The 20,036-nt window shown below is 42.7% G+C and overlaps 1 protein-coding gene across 1 annotated transcript in view; it reads left to right on the forward strand.

Moving 5' to 3' along the window:
• Positions 1-329: 329 nt before the first annotated feature.
• galnt2 (UDP-N-acetyl-alpha-D-galactosamine:polypeptide N-acetylgalactosaminyltransferase 2) overlaps positions 330-20,036 on the forward strand; it is a 65,844-nt gene continuing 46,137 nt past the window's right edge. Inside the window, exon 1 of the mRNA XM_022193561.2 lies at positions 330-1,114. Within this exon, the coding sequence (XP_022049253.1) occupies positions 1,019-1,114 (96 nt within the window). The 5' untranslated portion in view covers positions 330-1,018. The remainder of the gene's footprint in view (positions 1,115-20,036) is intronic.

Genomic DNA, 20,036 nt, shown 5'->3' on the forward strand with positions numbered 1-20,036 from the left:
AATCTTTGTCATGTATATTACACATCTTTTATGGGATGTGTTTTCTACAAATTTGGACATTTCAAGACATTTAGAATCACACTCCACTTTTTTTCCAAGCAGGTTTTCACATGAGTAATTTGACTTGGTGTCTTGATGCATAACCACAAAAACTGAAAAGTATAGAAGTACAAATAGACAAATAGGATGAAAGGATGTAAATAAAATAAACACTTTTATGAATACATATATTTATTTATAACTGTAAGCTTGGTGTATAAATCAGAACAGAGATCCCAAAATATTGGGTGGAAATAAGAAAGAGGACATTATTTCTTTCAGATATTGTCTCTTTTAAAGGTTTTGACACTGAAAAACATGAAAGAATGCATTGAAACAAACACAGCATATCAGACTGTCAGAGAAGGAACAATAAAGCCACAGTTGTTTCTGCTGTTGCCCCAGATGTTTTCACTGGAAAAAATTTCCTTTGAGGTGCAACATCAGAAGTAGAGGGAGAAGAAAAGGGAAAGGAGACAATTAAATAAAACAGGCAGTGATCCAGTGAAGGCTTTAAAGAGGAAGCTTTTGCATGCTGCTTTTTAACCCGGTTTAAAGTGTCTCTGGCGCCCCTACCGTCTCTCACACACAGTGAAACCATGTAGCACGGTGATCACAGACACTCTCAGCTCCACATAACTGAATTTTTACAACAATCGTTTCCTACAGGGACTATCCCCACCCCCTCCGCTCTAGCACGGCACGGCTCGACTCGCTGCCAACCCCGGCCCTCCTCCAGGACTGACTGAGCCGGTGTTTGATTGGATTAGAGTCGGCTAGCCTTTGCCCTCTAACCCCGCTGATGTTGGCTTGCTGCTTCCTGCTCCCTCTGACCGACTGACGAAGCCTGCCGAAGCCGCACGGCGAAGCGCCCTGCACGGACACAGCCGACCGGGACGAGCCGCGACAGCCGGAGGAGAGCGGAGCCGAGAGCCGCGCAGCACACAGGCAGGCGGGCGGACGGAGAAAACGGGCAGCCATGCGGAGGAAATCAAGGATATTGTTGTGTTTTGCGGTGCTGTGGGTGCTGGGGATAGCCTACTACTTCTACTCGGGGACAGCGCTGAACAGAAAGGTAGGATTTCCGTTCCTAGACTGCTTTTTTTTCCTCCTGGCCGCTCGGTGCGTGTCGGTGCCCGTGTGGAGGTTTTTCTTCCAGGACAAAGCGAAGATGGAGCGGCTGTGATTCGGCGCCGCTCTGCCTCTTTTTTTAACCTCTTTTTTGCGGCTGCACGACGCTGAGAGGAAAGTGATAAGGGGCCTGCTAGTATCAGTGGGCAGGCATTGATTTGGTGGAGATGAGTGTGGACAAGGGCAGCTCAGTGTAGCGGGGCTGGCGTGCACGGACCTCCCGCTGCGCCGCCGGTCGTCTCCCCGCGGCAGCCCGAGCGGAGCACGTCATCACCGGGCAGAGTGTCCGGCGCTGAGCGCCGGTGGTTGCCGGTCAATGTGTAGGCAAATTGAGAGCATGCAGAAGCGGCTCTTCTGGATATGAGGCTGCTGGCCTGGCTGGCAGGGCCGGTGGGGGGTTTGAGCCTGTAGAGCACGTCAGCACAAGCTGCTCCGAGAACCGAGCACAGATCAGGAAGTGTGCAGATTAACGACGCCGGGTTAGAGGGCTCTCACGCCGGCCTTTCAGCGTGGGACTTCTCCTTATAAAAGAAGCTCATTTTTAAACATTAGATCGTCGCTCTGCTGTGAGAACAACCGAGACTGTAGTCCAGATTGTGTTTGCCGGTTGTGTGAAAACATTTTTACTCTGATCAACACTTAACTGAGCTACAACTAATCCACAATAATGCCAAAATATCTTATTTAGTTTTAGCTGAAACAGTTTAAGAGATCAAACTTTGTGTTTCTGATATTTTCTCCACCTCCAAACCTGTCTGCCGCTGTGACAGTCAACTATTTTTATGACAAACTTTAGTCAGATGAGAGAAAATGGACTGTAATTTGACATTTAATGGGTAGTAATTGTCATGTAGGTCATAGCTTTTGGTTGTAATCTGTTGTCTGTACATTATAAGGCATTCAGAATCAACATCTGTTTAATGTGTAATTTGACTTGCAGACGTGATGCAAAACAGGAAACAACGATGAGCAGAAAAATAGGGGGGAAAAGTACGTCAAGTAAGCATGTTACAAGACAAATAAGAAGTGTTGCAAATCAAAGCTGCTAAAAAGGGAGACCTTCCATGCGATTATGGGAAGCTGCAATCCTCTGCAGATAAATCGGCTATAAAACTATAATTAGTGGCATCCTTCATTCCAGCTTAACAAATGTGAGGCTTAAATGATAATAAACCGAAAAGATCTTTAAAGTTCTGGGTTAATGGAGGCTGATGAAGACATCACTCTGGAAACTGTGGCGGGCTTCTCTCATTATTTTCTGATGTTTTATGGATCAAATGATTAATCATCAGCATCGGTATAATCAGTCTTTCCCTGAAATGTGTGGATTTTCATGCGTGCGAGACGACGTGGGCTTGCTTCTCCAGCTAGTGGGTGTGTGTGTACCTGGCGGTGGAGTCACAGCAGTAGTCGCTGGTGAGGCTGAGTGTGTTTCTGTGGAGGCACAGATTCCATTCATGATACTCTGGGCCTGTACTTGCAGCAGTATGTCATGCATGAAATGTAAGTAAAATATCCTCAAGGTGTTCGCATGTGGAGTTAGACATGGCACTGTTGTTGTGCTCATGTGTGTCAAAGAGAGACTGAATCACTTTTGTGTGTGCGCGCTAATGTAGGCCAGTGTGTGTATGTATGGAGTGCTCTGCATGAGTGGTTGTGTGCACAGTACACTGCCTCTATTACCCCTCTGGATTTGGTTGTGTGTGTGAACATCCTGTGTGTATTCCACCTGTCTCTTGTCTTGTCCTATCTGTCTCTCTGTGTTTGCTTTGCTCCAGTCAACCAGAGCAGCCCTTTTACTTTTCCATTAGGCTGATAGCTCCAGTGTGTGTGTGTGTGTTTGGGGTTCTTAAGGGGGTCAAAGTGACACTCCACGATAAGCAACTTTCTCCGGCGTTGGATTGCAAGTAGCATTAATATGGATGATGGGCCGTACACAGCTGGTGTCTTTACACTGTGGGACATTTAATCTGTTTAAACAAACGCAGCAGCTGCACAGGTAGAGCGTTGTTTTCCATCACGTCTTCGTCCCGTTTGAAACAGCTGGGGCATTTAATAGTCCCTCCCTGCAGCCGCAAGGCAAACTTTATAACTCTACTTTTAGTGAGATTTGTCAGAGGCACTCAACATTGAGAAAAAGACTCCCAACGGACAGACAAAATTTCACAGATGTTGGATTTATAAAACCAATTCAAAAGCAGATCTGAAGTTTTAGACACCTGCTGCTGGTTGTGTTAAAACTGAGGATCTTTTTCTCCATCAGCTAATCTGCTGTGCTGATGTCTTCAAATACAGTTAAAATGCTTAATAATTATATGTTTCTGTGGTCCAAAGTGCTGACTCACAGTTCAGAACATCCACTAATGCAAAACAGAAAATGCCCTCGTTGGATCCTTTTCCTTTGTAAATTGCTCGATGACTTAAAATTGTCTTCGGTTAAGTTATTGGGTCTCTCGACCTCTAAAATGTCATAATCATTCTGCAGTAGCTCCTGGTGCTTCTTTAGCTCACCGGTTTTAATTTCATTGAGATAATTGAACACAATGTTGCAGCGAGAAGCATGTCCAGGAGCAGCGGCCGGATTTGAACCATGAAAACTTCCCAACAACTTCATCAGACTGACCAAACGGTGGATATTTATACCACACTCCAGCCAGACCTCGGTCCTGCCGCCCTCTCTCACTGGTCTCAGTTAGTTCCCCGCATCCAACATTACACCTCACAAAGCTGCGTGTTGTTGTGTTGTCGCTGCACTGTGAGGTGCATTCAGAGCCTCCAGTCCAGACTGAGCAGGACTTCCATTCCCATGGCACCTAATTCAAAAGCCCACTTCTGAATAATCTGAAAGACAGTGTCTCTGCCAGAAGAATTAGTTCTTGAGCTCCGTCACACGCCAGTGATACTGCAGCCCGTGAGATAAAAGCGCTCACCAAATAGCATTTCTACTATTATCGGCTGTAAAGTCCCTTATTTGGAAGAATGTGTCTCTTGTTGGAAAGTTTACGCCAATTTAAAGTCCCTTCTTGGACACAGTATCAGTGCCTCTGAGCGATCACAGTGCAGAGAATGAATGCTGCCGTTCCTGACAAATATCTTGTGAGCTTCTTTAATATTGCAGTTGGAAAAAAAACAACACGTCTCTCGAGGTCAAAAGCAAACCTTTGTACAAAATGTTCCTCATATCTTTGATCAGAGATTTCATGCGGCATCAGTGGGAAGGATTCTGTCTTTTATTAGTTTACACAGTGACACTGAGGGTTCTTGAGTGTTTCTCAGGTTTGCTGAACTCGGCTACATCGACCTGCAGCGTAAAAGACACGGGCTGAGACTTGAACTGGGCTGTAACAACAACCTTGTTTTGGTACTTTTAAAACGGACTCTTAAAGTAATCCCTAGAAAAGTCTTGTCATTTGGATCATTTTTTAATCTTTTAAGGAGTTTTTGCAACAAAGGCCAGCAGTCTTTTATAAAACCTTTTCAGATTACCGGCCTCTTACAGCTGGAATTTAAAAATGCATTTCTATGAATTCTAATTCTTTTATATTGCTACACAGAAGTGATCTGATGGACAGACAGTGAAATTTCTTCCTCGTTTCTTCTCCCATACTCTCTCTGTAAAGTATGTAGAATGACAGGAAACGTTTGGAGACTCCTAGCAGCTGAACTCTGTACAAACCCACGTATGTGTAAAGCACATTGTTGTGCACAGCAGGATAATGTTGCATCAGGATGCCCCATGAAAGTCTTCTTTATTGGACAGACCTTACAGGGTTTTTTCCTGGCACCTCTTTAGAAGCCAGCGTCTCACTGTAGAGCCTACTTTTCCTGCTAATCAGCGGGATGTGAGGGGAGATAAATGACAGACAGATGAGGGCGGCACCGAACCACAGGAAAAACCAACAAAAATAGACTTTTTTAGTAAAGTTATCTGTGTGAGCAAAGCTGCAGACAGGCGGTAATTGGATTTATCAAAGTTTAAAGCAGTGTGACTGCTTTGTTTTTCCCTCAGATGCAGTGTGTTACATGCACTTCCAAATCAAGTTCAACCAGTGCGACATACCTGTTCCAAACAAAAATATATTTAATTTAATACAAAATAAATTCTGCTTCTCAAGGGAAAGGAGAAGAATGACATTGAACGCTGCTGAAATGAAACTCAGCTCTCATCCAAAGGCGCATCAGAGGTTCAAACTGCAGGTATTTCAGAGAGGATTCTGTGTAGCCAGAGGTTTGGATTATTCTCCTGCTGGACTGTAGAGTGACTTCTTCTTCCAGTGAAATAAAGAAGGGAGAGAAGTGCACATGAACTGGCTCAGGAGGGATTCTGGCAAGTCCAGAAGTCTTGAGTGAACCTTACAGTCTCTGTTATCTGCAGCTTAAGGCTTTCAGCTTCTGCCTGTCCGTGCATGTCTCAGACTTCAGCTTTATCGATACATCTGCCTCTCATCGTGGGCAGCAGGACTTCACTGGCTCTGAGCGTTACTGCTGTTTTTTTTTTTGAAGCAGAAAATGTTAGAAAGACGGTTCAGCTGCTGCAGACCACAGTGTCTGTGAGGGAGCAAGTGATGATATTACATTAAGGTTACTGAGTATGTTTTGTGTTAGACCTGTCCCTTAGCGGGTGGACTCCCGTCTCTGTTCTTCAGGACACAACACTGCTGTCAGCTCCCTCAGGAACACACACTCACACAGACCAGCAGCTACATGTGTGTCATCTTTACAGTAAAATTGCTGCTCACAGCTTTACTCATAATACTGATTACATGTGTTGGCGTTCCTGCTGTTGTGTAACCGCATCACAATCATTGAGCCTGCAGACCCGTGGCGGTGAAACCACTTGAGGCCTCAGCGGCTCGATATGTTTATAATGCCAAAATACAATGTAATTTTAGCCAGCGCACAGATCCATTACTGCTAACTAACTAAATGCAGTTCCACAGAAGAAACACTGAGTCAATAAAAGGCTTAAATTAACCCAGGGATCCCTGGGTGCTGAATCCTTTACAGATGCACAGATTTTAGTTTGAAGTCTTGACTGTGTGTCATTTTTTGCTCCTTAAATAATGATAAGTTCAGACAGGCTTTCCACTGATTTGGGGTGTCAATAGAGATGCCAAAGAAGAAGTTGTGTCATTGTAGAGGGCACCGTTACCTGAAAACACTCCTTTCAACCTGGAAAATGTGTCACAGTCACTTTGGGGTTACACAACTTCGTAGCTGGGAGTCCCAGGAGAGAGATGGTGTTGTTCTGGTGGAGCAGCTCCACAGATGTGTGCAGGCGGACCGATGCCTTGCTCAAGGGAGAGAACATGTGAGCAGAACATGTTGCTGTTTGACAGTGTGGCTGCTCCAAAGAGAAATGTAAGGAGCTACTTGCAGTACGCTGAATAACCGACTTTTTTAAAAACAGTTTTTAGCTATAATTTGTAAAAACAATGTATTTTTATTTTAAAGGTTTTCCCATCTTCTTTAATGATCAACATTTAGCTAAATCACAGAGAATAAGTATAAATTCACGTTGACCAATAAATGTTGTTCGCATCAAACATCTGCATTTCAATGTTAGATCATGTTTACTGCATTTAAATCTGCAAAAATAGTGTTTTACAGATATTTATTGTAATTTTAAAAGAAATTTGTGTACATTCAGAATTGAGCAATAATTAAAAAATTTTTCAAGTATTGTTTTACAGAATTTTGCGGTAAAATCACAGACAAAAATATAAATTCACACGTTGGCTGTAAAAATGAAAAGAGAAGTCTACGGGGCGGCATGGCTCAGTGGGTAGAGTGGCCGTCTCACAACCGGAGGGTTGCAGTTCGACCCCCCGGTTTGTTGTGCTCATGTCGAGGTGTCCCTGAGCAAGACACCTAACCCCTAATTGCTCCTGGTGGGTCGTGGTTAGCGCCTTGCTCGGCAGCTCCCACCATCAGTGTGTGAATGGGTGAATGTGACGTATCATGTAAAGTGCTTTGGATAAAAGCGCTATATAAATACAACCATTTACCATTTACAACTGTAAATAATGTCCACATTAAATATCAATATTTTTGCAAATAGTAATTAAGTCTTCAACATTACACAGTTTTACTGAATTTAAATTGGCCAAAAAATGCTGTTATTTTTTAATCATTTTTACAGTATTGGACTTTACAGTATTCCACAGTTTTGTCTTTACAGCGTAGTAACCTAGCATCACTGTGAGTGCTGAACAGAGCAATATTTAGTTCGGTTTTAGGTTAAATAAAAGCACCTTGTTTCACGAGAGCACATCCGCTGTCTGGATTGCAGTTTGCAGCTACTTCGAGATGCTTTGCCAGAGTTGAAACTAACAGTGCAGGTCTGTACTTCATGGAGGTTGTGGGTTCGCCAGCATTCATAAAACTCACCAAAGCTCTCTCTTTTTTTTTTTCCGAAGATACTTTCCAGCTTTCTAGCTGTAATCCCTGATATCGAGAACCTACTGGAGCATTCACTACACCAACAACTGCTGTTTTTTTTTTTGAGACACGGCACTTGATCCTGCTGGTGTCCAGGGCTGATTCTGAATTCACTTCTGTTTAACTTGACTCCACTTTTGCTTGCTGCCTTTTGTCTGATTTTCGACTGTGTAAATGTGTCCGTTAGGGATGCATGTTAAATATTTCACAAAGAATAGAAATAAGCTGCGTTCACAGCATGTAAACATTCTGCGAACAGTCCCACAATGCCATGTTCTGCATTTTATAGAGAGCTGACAGTCATGATAAAAGAGTTTCTGAAACCTCACTATATTGATCATTACTGAATGAGTAAAGAAGAGCTTATTTTAGATACAGCTCAGGGCTTATGGGAATTGGCGTTCATTAAAAAGCTGCTATAAACATGTAGTGGAAAACATGAAAAACATGAATGAACCACACAGCACCCTGCTGAGAAAGGCGGCTTCATGTCTCTATTTTTAGTTATCAGCAAATGTCTGAGGGATTTCAGTGAGGTTTTCTTCTTTTCACAACTTGGAAACTCCAGTTTCACTGGATAAGCTGTCGTGTTTGTCCAAATATGTGAGCTAACCTGCCCAGCTGGATAACACCGGAGTGGAATAACAGTCTTATCTCACGGTTACCTCTTAACATTTCAGTGACTCTGTGTAGAAAACAAGAGTAGTGCTCCTCCTTTGTTTTCATGTTTAATGCATGGATCATTAACTGCTGAGGATGATGACTGGCTGCCTGGGACCTGTTAGCTTTGGATTTTTCTGTCTCTCACCATTACATCACATACCCTGATCAGCCACAACAATAAAACCACTGACAGGTACAGTGAAGAACACTGATGCAATCCTTTAGGGTTGAGTTCTGGGATTAGTATGGATGTGACTGTGACACCTACCAAATGCCTCAATGTTGTTGCTCAAGAACAGCTTGAGCAACGAGATCAGGAGCCTGAGATGTTGACCCATCCTCCAAACTTCCTAGATTCTAATCAGATTGAGCATTGATGAGATACAAATACCTGACAGCCAACAAAACCCAAAGGTTCTCCTGCCAACATCCTGGTTCCAGATAACAGGTGTGTCTCTGGCCTTATCGGTACAAGGGGACCTACATAATACTCGGCAGGCGGTTTAAATGCTGTGGCTGATCGGTGGATGTAGCCTTCAAATGCCGATTAGAGAGCTCTTTGTGGGATTCAGGCTCAGAAATGATGGTTTATTCAGCTGGAAGTGAAATTAAATTATAACAGTAGCCGGGGACAGCGTTTCAGACGACCTCTTGAGGCTAACGTTACCTTTATTACCCAGACAGCTGCAGTTGGAAAATCTGACAATCACTGGCTCGAATTTGAAGCCTGCTTTTAACTGAATCTGTATGACATTAATGACCAGATTCTTAAAAAAAAAACAAATCTATTTAAAGATATATCAGCTGCTGCCATTCTGGATCTGTGCAGTGTAAGAACAGAAACGCATGATATGTGAAGTGATGGTAGATGAGTAATTTAGCCAACACACCAATTACTTCCATTTATTTCCACTAAGAAGGACAAAGAAAATAAGTGATGGAGGAAAAAAATGATGACTGAGGGAAAAATATGGTTGAAAAAAACCCAGCAGCTGCATCCAGAACAGGAGAATGGTGGGTTGTGTCGGGTTTGGCAGCTTTTATTTCCACCAGTCAGAAGGAGTGAGCCCTGATGAGCCAGCTGCAGGAGCCAATGGCCGACTGACTGCAGTGAACCGACACACAATTGTGCAGATACGAGGAGATAAAGACTGAATCATGGCCAAAAAGGAAGACAAAAGCTTACTTAATAGTGCCACGGAGGTAGAGTGGTTTATATCTGGTATCAAACTGTTCGTCATCTGATCTGAGGCATGAAAACTCCAGGTTTTGTTTACTTCTGTTGTGTGTTTTTTATCTTTTGTCTTACAAATCCTCCCAGTCATTAGTGGGGTCTTTGTGGTTAAATACAGCAGCGTGTTGCATCTGTGCGTGTGCTCTAAACTGGATTATTTTTTTTCTTGTGATGATTTTCTTCCCCGGCAGATGACGAGCGTTCATGGAAAAGTTGAAAGGAATGAGGATTTCCATTGTTCAAGGGACCGGCGATGAGACGGAGAGCATTTCAAAGGGCTGTTTATATTACCATCAAGAGAAAACACAGCAGCCCTCTTTTATTCAGTTTGTCACTGAGAGGCAAACGACTGTAGCCGCGTCACAAAGCTGAAGCTGACGTCCTCATAACTTCACCGTCGGGTCAGCAGTAATCTGTGTTCCCATTATCAGGCTCAGCTATTTAAATAGGCCTGATAATGAGCGCAGGTGGTCACTTTGTTTTGCCTGCGACCTATCTGTGGCAAGGACATTTGAATAAAGGAAACGAATGAGAAGTATTGCGCAGCTAATTGCAACATGTAGTGGCTGCTGTACTTCCAGCCACTTCTATTGGACTGTTGTAATGCTTTAATGGAGGTGATGCACTCAGTTTTAGATGAACGTTGTGCAAACGTTTTGAGAATATCAGGAATAGCAGAGATGTAGACACCCTCAAGTGTGAGCTTTTTGCCTTTTCTTGTAATGTGGCTGCATTTCTGTGTCCCTGAAATCTCACAGTTTGAATCTTATTTTTCTATTCAACCACCTGAAGGGCAGATTGCTGCACATACATTACACCTGATTTTCAAGTCAAAATAGCTTTGTGGTTTTTTTTTGTTTTATCTTTGACATATTTCAAAATCCAAGCTCAGGGAAGGCACACAAAAGACTATTTTTGCTCTACCAGCTTTTGACAGATGCTCCATGTGCCCCGCTCTTGCCTTTTGTTACTTACAAATCAAATATCCAATAAAACGCAGAGAGGATTGAGGTACGTGTAAGCAGCAATCCTGGCCAGTGGTCGCCCACCTCGACCTCGTCACAGTAGATGCGTATGAATCTGTTGTGCATCGATTTCAACCTCAACCACGGTGCAGATCTTTGTTTACTCATGTCTGAACTGTACTTTTTTGTGTGTTTTCGGCCACATTCGGAAAATTAATACAGCACTGATCTCATGGAAATTCACGTCACACTGTAAAATTAAATTCAATGCAAGAAATTCAAGAAGTTGGATTCTTTAACCCTCCCGTTGTCTTCATTTACGGGCACCAAAAAATATTGTTTCCTTGTCTGAAAAAATGTGCAAAAAAATCCCCCAAATTTCTGAAAATTTGCAAAACCTTCAGGAAGAACATTCCAATAGTTTCCAGTAAAAGTTTTACTTTAAAATAATCCCGCAAATTTGGCAAAAAATCTTGTAAATATTTCAAAAAATGAGTAAAAATCTTCCAAAAAAATCTTAAAAATATCGAAAGCGATGATATATATATATATATATATCAGTAAAACTTCTAATATTTTTTAAGAACATTCATATTAAGAACATTCACAAAAAATCAATCAAAATCCACTGAAATTTGCTGGATTTTGGTTGCTTTTTTGTGAATGTTCTTAAACATTTTTAACTTTTTTCCACCAAAAAATGTTCAAAGATTTCCCAAAAGTGTTGAAAATGGAGACAGCAGAAGTTTCATTGTGGAAATATATTGTTTTCCCCACATTTTCAAACTTTAAAATGGATCAATTTTGACCTGCAAGACAACGCAAGGGTTAATATTTACCAGGTGTAGTATTTGAAGAATTTTGCGAGTATTCTTGAATAACTACGCGAAATATCGTCCAGAGCTTTCTTCGCTGTAAATAATCATTCAGTAGATGTTGTAGAGCAAAGAGGAGGAACCAGGACCAGGCTGCTTGATGCGTTTTATGTAGAGCGGCTTTCACATAAACACAGAAAAGCTCCTCCTTTGCTGAATGTGAAGTGGAAGAAATGTCCAAATAATGTCTGGTCATCTGCCAGAGCGGTGGGTAGATAGATTTTTAACAGCGCTTTGTGGGAGGTGTTAATTTCTCTCTATGCATCACATCACAGCCAGTCAATAATCACCTGCTATTTGTTTGAGCTTTTCTCAGTGAAATCCTCCCAAAGCAGTAACAGTTCTGTTACTATTTGTGCTGCACTTTGGCTTTCGGATGTTGCAGCAATCGATTGTTGTGGTTTAATCTGCATCTTCTTCATGCTTGTACCGTCTTAGTGGTCTCCTCGGGATTTCCTACCGGCCTGTCAGAACGAATCAACCAGGCGTTCTGTCTTGTCGTGTCACCTTGGTGGTTGCACGGCTGGGAAGAAGATACAGATCTGACCAGTTTCTCCACTAACAGCGGCCTTGATAGACGAGAATGCCGCAGTGTTTTGTGCGAGTACAAATGTCGCTCAAATGGAACAACAAAGGTAAATTACAGCACTCTGTCCCTAGTGCTGTCACTGCTGATTCTTGTGGCCTCTCCACCCTCGTAGTCCTGTCAGACGGGCTGCTGCAGGACCCAAATGAACCGAGTCCTGCACAGTAACACTCATAAAAAGGTCCAGATTCCACAGTTAAGATTGTAATGTTGTTGGCCAACGCTAGTAAAGAAGAAGCTTGTAAAGTGTCTTTTTACAATATGTCGAAATGGGAAGCAGAGATGCTGACTTGGCTGCACCGGTGTCCTGCATCTGCTTTAAAATGAGGAAGAACTGGACTGAATGACTGAAGGAACAGCAACCAGAAAGATTTTTGTTACTGAAACTAGATTCCTGTGTGTAGAGATTCAAGTGTTAGTGTACGAAGAGTCAAAACACCGTGGATGGGAGTGGGTGAAATGAATAATCAGAGAGATTTAGTGTGTTCTTTTAACGCTCAAACAGTTCTCCTCTCAGGGACACGTCAGCAGACTTTTGTGTTTGTGTCTCCGGCTGTCTCGTGTTTATACACCAGCTTATTACACAGTTTGGCATCTCAGAAAATGCTCCTCGAGTCAAGTTGTGGTGTCAAACCTGGATAGCTCACCAGAAATCACTAAAAAGGTAGCTTGAAAGTGGAATGAATAGGAGTTGTCTGTTCAAGTGGTTGAAATTCTGCAGAAAAAAGTCTGAAAATTGCATCATTTAAAAAAAAAAAAGCCTCCTGAGACAGCGCAGCCAGTCTGCTGTTAAGAAACAGACTGCTACTGTATGGCATATTCCTCTGCTGACACAAAGTTTGGTTGGCGGTCCTGTAAAAATAGACTCATTTAACATAATGGTAAAGTTCGCCTCTGTTTTAACATAAACCCTCCATTTTAACACAAACCGTCCAAAGCTCCTGTCAGCAGAGGTTTGTGTGTAACGGCGTGTCCTAAACGGCAGACTGACTCTGCTGCCTCAGGACTGTGCAGCCGGCGCTCACTGTAATTGTATGAGTTCATGTGCGGTGATTTATGGTCGGAAATTCTTTGTCGCTGCCGTACCCATCGGTTCCAGTCAGGAATACCAGCGCTGCCAGTAGCCGAGTATCAGGCACTGAACGTGATTTTAAATTCCTCCCTGTACAAGAGCAGAATTGCGAGGACTGGATAAGACTTGTGTGTTTATCTGCTCTCATGTTTCTACCTACTTATTACCATCAGCGGTAACCTCAGCCCACATTTCTTTATTGGCAGAGGGAGATGACGGTTGCATTACTTAAATATCTGTTCATGATACATCCGCTGTGCAATAGTTCCCCCTCCTGTTGTTATGCAATATTCTGTACAAATGGTTGCTGCTGTTTGCATGAATCCTTTTTTCAAAGTGTGTTAAAGAAAGAGTATTTAGATGCTGCAGACAGTTTAATTTGTGTCACTGTCGGAAGATCTATTTAAAAAAGCAGGAATTATGAGACACTTGGCATTTATTTCACCTTCTTTAAAGACTGAATAACATCCAAAATATTTATCAGAGGTGGATGTGATGATAACCTTTTTCAGTGGAACTGGAGACCATATTTTCAACCAATGCTTGAAGCGATCTGGTTATCTAATTGAAATTATGCAAACTGTGACCAAATGTGTACAGTTGTCATTTTATCCCATGAAATGTATAATAGCAGACTTAAAATGAGTGAGAGGCCTTCTTTTGTTGCATTATTTAAACATTTCTAAAGTTTTGGACAGTAAAATCGGTAAAACTCCACAAAAATGTTTGGTTTCTAGGGAAGAGTGGTGGTTAACCTTTGGCAAAGGTACGGCAAATTTGCAGCAGAGTCATGTTCTTATTTGCAAACTTACTTTAAGCCTTTTAGCTCATACTGTGGAAATTGGCAAACAGTTGATTATGTCTGATTTGCATAAGAAAACACGACCTTTCTTCCAAAGGTTGACTACAACTGTGTGCCAGAAACCTAGAAAACTATGAATGATGGCATTATTGCAAGAAATGCTGCCTAACTTGTTACCAGAAGGTCTCTACAAGTTTAGCACTACTGGCGAATTGTAGTGGCAAACCACCAGTGAACATCTTTCCCAGGCAAAACAAAATTCTGCCCAAGTTTACCACTGCACCGGCAGTCTTATTATATTATTATATGTCTTTACTGCACATCTGCCACAAGCATTCTGCTTTTTGGAGGGCAGTTATCCTTGTACGTCTGTACTTGTGGAAATGGGAGGGTTGTCAAGCTGAGCACTAATGCTAAATAAAGGAAATGAAACTTAAGTCATTTGTGGAGATAGAATCTCAGCAAATGACCACAATTTCAGATTTTCCTCTTTGAGCAGTCAGAGCTCCCCCTTTATGGAGTGGATATCATTTATCACCGGAAACATGCTCAAATAGATGATTGTCAGTCTGTGTGTGTGTTGACTGTCTGTTCCCTCTGACTCAGGCCCTATTTCAGTTTTCTTCCAACAAGCCATATGGTAATTCATTCATTTCCCTCCTTCTTTCCACATTTCTCTTCTCCCTTGGTTATTTGCCTTCTTTGTGTTCCTGTCTTCTCACAAATCCATTTTTCTCTGTTGCAATGCGGGCTTGCCTTCCCGTGCTATTTGTTTGAGATTTTTTTTATTTAGTTTGTTTGTTCTTTTGAAGTAGGCCAGAAATTTAGTCGGTCACCCAGGGAGCCAATTAGACAACACAATATTTCTGCCATGCACAGGCCCACCAGAAGCACGCCTGTGACCCACTTTGGGGGCCGAAACCCACAGTTTAAGAAACCAGTCGTATGAAGAAAGTAACAAAATATCCTGAGCTCCAAGGCCAGCAGGCATTGTGCTGTTTTCTGTCTCTATGCCTTAAAAGGTAAGTTTGATGTATCTGTGCTCTCAGCCTGGTGGGGGTGGAGCAGATGTGATTGTGTCAGACCCCATCAAGACGGGCTAAGAATAGCAAGCGCTATCTAACACCTTAGCTTGGATTGGGTTGAAATGGGTTGTTTCATGCCTTCTCCGCTGCGTGTTCCTGTACTCTAACGTCATGTAGGAGATGAAGCCAGGTCTGCTGCCGACACACACTTTACAGATGCAGGTAGAAGCAGCTGAAGCCAGGCTTTGGCAGGGAGCTCAACTACTTGATGCTGCATGGTATCTTCTCTGTAAGACTTAACCTTCGTGTCGTCCTGCTGGTCATAATTGACACGTTTTAAAGTTTGAAAATGTGGAGAAAGCAAATATTTTCAGTCTGATGTCCACATTTTCAACATTTTTGGAAAACTTTTGAACATTTTTTGGTGGAAAAAAGAAATGTTAAGAATGTTTCTTTAAGAACATTCACATAAAAATCAACCAAAATCCAGCGAATTTCGCTGGATTTTGGTTGATTTTTATGTGAATGTTCTTAAAGAAAATATCAGAAGTTTTACTGATATGTATGTACGGTAATCACTTTAGATATTTTTAGGATTTTTTTTGGAAGATTTTTGCTCATTTTTCCAAAATAATTGCAAGCATTTTCTTGCCAAATTTGTTTGGTTTTTTTTAAAATTAAACTTCTAAGGGATTTTTTTTTTGGCCTTTTCAGCTTTATTCTATAGGTGCAATGAAGACAGACAGGAAAGGAGGGGGAAGACATGCAGCAAAGGCCCACGAGCGGGAATCAAACCCGGGCCGATGCATCATGGGTCGCCCGATTAACCCGTTGAGCTATCTGGGTGCCCATTAGGGACATTTTTAACTAATTATTGAAATTTTCTTCCTGAAGGTTTTGCAAATTTTCAGAAATTTGCGGAATTTTTTTCAGACAAGAACACAGTATTTTTTGGTGCCTGTGAATGAGGACAACAGGAGGGTTAAAGTTGTGTGTCTCTGTTTGTGGGTTCATGGAGTGTTCCTGTATAACAACACAACCTGCTGCCTGTCAGCTTTGTTCCTGATACGCTCTGCCTCACCTGTCTGCCTCCTTCTCCTCCCCACTGCCACTCTTCCCTCTGCTGTTGTCCATTAACGACACTGAGGCTGCAGATTGTGTGATATCCTCGCAGGTCGGAGTTCACCGTCGCACCCTGCCAATGAATTACTGACCCAGCAATGTGTAACTACAGCAGCACGAGGATCTGCAGCCATGAACAGCCAGCAGCAGCAGCAGCGTCTGCATGCACGGCTCCTGGCAGCTGACTGATTAAAATGCATGAACACAGCAAATGTAATTACACTTTCAAAGCTATAATTGCAGAATTGAGATAAAGTGTGGCAACGGCGAGTTTGTTTTCTGGCTAGACTGAAGTTGGCGTGTTTTTGTTTCTGTTATTGGCAGATTACTGAGCCCTCGCTCGGTATTACTCACAGCTCTCACACAGTAGCAACGAGAAATGAAATCAAACTTAGTTACCGCTGTGCAGTTGGAGCTCGGTACTGAAAGCAAATGTCTCTGTTCTCGCTGTGACTGGGCATGGTCAGTGGATAATTCAATTTGAAGCCGAACTTTAAGGCAGGAGCAGATTGTCGACTCCTCCTGTACGGCCGAAGCTCCGTATCCTCTGACGGAATGGATTTTTCCTAGATTTAAGCACAAGTAAGAAAGCATTATGTCTACAAGGTGAATGAACAGCAAACATGTGGCTCACAGGACATATTAGAAATACAACAATGGTGACCAGCTGCTTGGTGATGGTATTTTGTGGTGTGGTGACAAAAGCCCTGTTGAAATTTTAATTAATTCTTTGCTCACTGATGGGATCCAAGCCAGTGCAAGCAGCTCTAATGTCATAAACCTGCGTGTTTAAATCGGACTTCTTCTGTGTCACGCCTTATTTGTTGAGACACATTATGACCTTTCGGTTGTATTGTTTTCTGCTCAAATTTCTAATGATACGATCTTGGAAAAACATGTTGTGAAGCCACATAAGATGTAATGAACTAGGTAAAGAATAATACAGCTTGGCACGGAATCAACAGCTTTTTCTTTTCCTTTAAAATACTAAAAAGATGAATTTGTTGTTTACATGTCACAGATGCAATATAATGATAAGATCCCTTCCAAAAGCCTTTGAAAATGGTCAAAAATGTATCATGGCTGAACCAAACTGTGAACAATGCACCCTGAAACCAGAACGCCACCCCAGATTGTCAGAGCGGTTCATAAAAATGGCTTGATAAGGGTCTGTAATATGTCACTGTCTGGTTACTGAAAGTATAGGTCATAACTCAAAATGAGGCGTGTGCCTTTCCCGAGGGAGAGCCACATGATAAGAGTAGCAATTTGTTTCAAAAGGCCTGTATCCCATTACAAAAAGAAGAGTCTTTTGTGTGCCAGAAAAGCTATGGAACAAGAGCTGGAGTGTGTAATTAGACTTCATTAAAAGTCTTACATCTGCTCCCCGTCTGTAACTCCAGCCTGTTGAACACGTCTGTGAAGTTTTCATGTAATAGAAGCTGAGTTGGTGTTGTGATCCTGCCGTGTAAAGGCCGTGTGCTCGCTGTTCGCCCCATGCATACCTCAAATAGGGCTCATCTGGACCAGATGTGTCAATGACACACAAAGCTAGGAAACTAGTACTTACCAAAAAAACAACTGAATTCCTCTGGATACTTTATACTGCAGGCTTAAAATTTAAAGGGACACTTCACCAAACATGACTTTTTGTGCTTCACTTGCAGATCACTTCACTGGAAGAACTGCTCAGCCAGTGAAACAGTTAATGATGTCATAGTGATGTTATTGAGACTTGTTTTTCTCAAGTTTGAACAAGACTTTAGCATCCATAACTACATGACGAGAGCGAGAATCAAGCTCTTCAGGTAGAGGTGGTCAAAAAATCAATTGACGATCTTTTGGGGGGAAATCTAATGAACCACCATCTGAATCACAGTTCTTCTGTAAACTTCTGTAATAATCACATGATTTGTCGTGACCATTTTTGTCTGGACACAAACCTTGCCTCTGACTGTTAGTTGTGGTTAGTGTCTTTGAGGCGTCCTACTTCTAGCAGGTTCTGTTAGTTCATGTCCTTCATCTGCCATGCTTTCCTCTGTTTACAAATTGCAATGTACACAATGAATATCTCATTCTGCTGCCTCTCCAGTCTTTTGTCCTGCAGTTGGACTTCAACTCCACCATCTTGGACTGCAGCTGGTGATAGAAGTCAGCTGTCTCATCCAGGGTGATCTTTGTGGCATTTCTTGCCTTGTAATGTCATGGTGCGCGTCTACAGGGTCCATCATGTCAACACTTCCCATTCATTGTCATGCAAATGCCCCTACATGGCATTTTACTAGTGTTGTGGTGCATTTCGAGGGGCGGGGCATCTTGCTTCCCACTTTTCATTTTCATAAAGTTGAGGTTGTGACAACGTTTTGCAAATCAAATGCATCATCGGACACCTCTGTGAACTCCTGAAAAACAGTCATGCTATGAGGTATTGAGCTAAAATGAAGACAGATTCAGTAACCACATTGTCTCATCTCAAAAGCGTTCATCTAATCAAGCACAGCCAGTGTCTGTGTGGCTGTCGGAGGACGAAGCCTGTATTGGTTTCCAGTTCCAGAGCCCCTGTCAGTCATCCCCTGTGACACTGGCTAGTCGTACGCCCATCAAGTGTCCAAGTCTGGGAAGCTGCGTACCCTCTCGCATCCAAAAACACCCCTGTGGACACGCACCATCAGCGAGGTCGACGTAGCGGGAATTGAAGCAGGTTCTAATCGGAATGTTCCTCCAGCTCACAGCAGACCAGAATAAGAACTACTGTCACCGGCTGCAGTCCAGAACAGTGGAGCTGGTTTCTGTCTGTGGTTTGAGAGACTCACTGTAGAGGCAGCTGAAAGACATCACGGACCACCACAACTGCCTCCTGGCTCTATGGCACCCTTAATGTGATCTCTATGTCCCTCTGAAAAGCAATAATATGGCAAGTTAGGATAATCTGCAACATAAGCTCATCACATCCCCTACCTTCTTCTGGTAACCACTTTGTATAACAAGAACTCGTATGCACAGAGCAAAAGTTCTGTTTGCACATTTCTACATTTGGTCTTGAATCTACACAACATTATTTTGCAGCAGAGCTACCAGACAGTATAGTCCTGAAGTGGAAGCTGATGCTGCTTCAGTCCAGTCTAAACAAACACACATTGCACACCACCACAGCTCACATCCATATGGGATTCTCAGCAACACACCTTCCCCCGCTGACTTACAGAAAACTTTTCTCCTTGTATGGGAAAGAAAATATTTATAGACTTAAAGCTCCTTCTTGTTCCAACCAAACACACACACACACACACACACTCCGAGGGTATGAGGTAACGTGCTGTGCTGCGATTTCACTAGCTATCAGTACTTAAACACTGATGGCCTCTGGAGATGTTACTGTAAACTCATCCAAAGCTGTTAGCAGGTGTGACCTTTCTGCCTTTTTTTAAGAGCAAAACTCTTCGACTGTATGTCCCATTATATTCTCTTTAAGAAGCACCGGGAGCTGCAATTTTCACAAATGACAACCCTCTCTGTGTCATAAAGAACATAATGAAAGCACTTTCCAACATGCAGATTGTCTTAAAGCATGTCGAGACCTTTTCGGTGGCAGTAATCACAGCCCACCAGAGCTGGTTGAGGAGGGACAATCAATTACTGTTAGCGGGGAGGAGGAGGAGGCATCAAAGGAGGCAGGGAGGAAGAGAGGGGTGAAGGGAAAGAAAAGGGAGGAAGCAAGTGGTTGATGAAAGAGTTTGTACAACTGAATTGGGGATTTTACCATCCCCACCCGCTGCACCCCTCCACCCTGACCTACTTTTTTTCCCCTCTGCTGACACACAAACACACACGCCGATGATTCAGCATTTCACTCCATCTCCCTCCCTGCTTCATCTTTCACCCTCAACACTTCTCTCCTTCTCCTGCCGGCTTTGTCTTGTTTTGCATTCCGTCTTTCCAAGCTCCAGCAGTGCAGCGCCTCTTCTCTGAAAATTGAATCTGAACTTGCACATTATCAGGAGCCATTTGTTCGAATTAATTCTCAAACTGACAAACAGCAGGGAAACGAGCAGCTTTCACAACGCTGAATAATCATCGGCAC

The sequence above is a fragment of the Acanthochromis polyacanthus genome, chromosome 2 (genome assembly GCF_021347895.1).
Source record: "Acanthochromis polyacanthus isolate Apoly-LR-REF ecotype Palm Island chromosome 2, KAUST_Apoly_ChrSc, whole genome shotgun sequence".
Lineage (NCBI taxonomy): Eukaryota > Metazoa > Chordata > Actinopteri > Pomacentridae > Acanthochromis > Acanthochromis polyacanthus.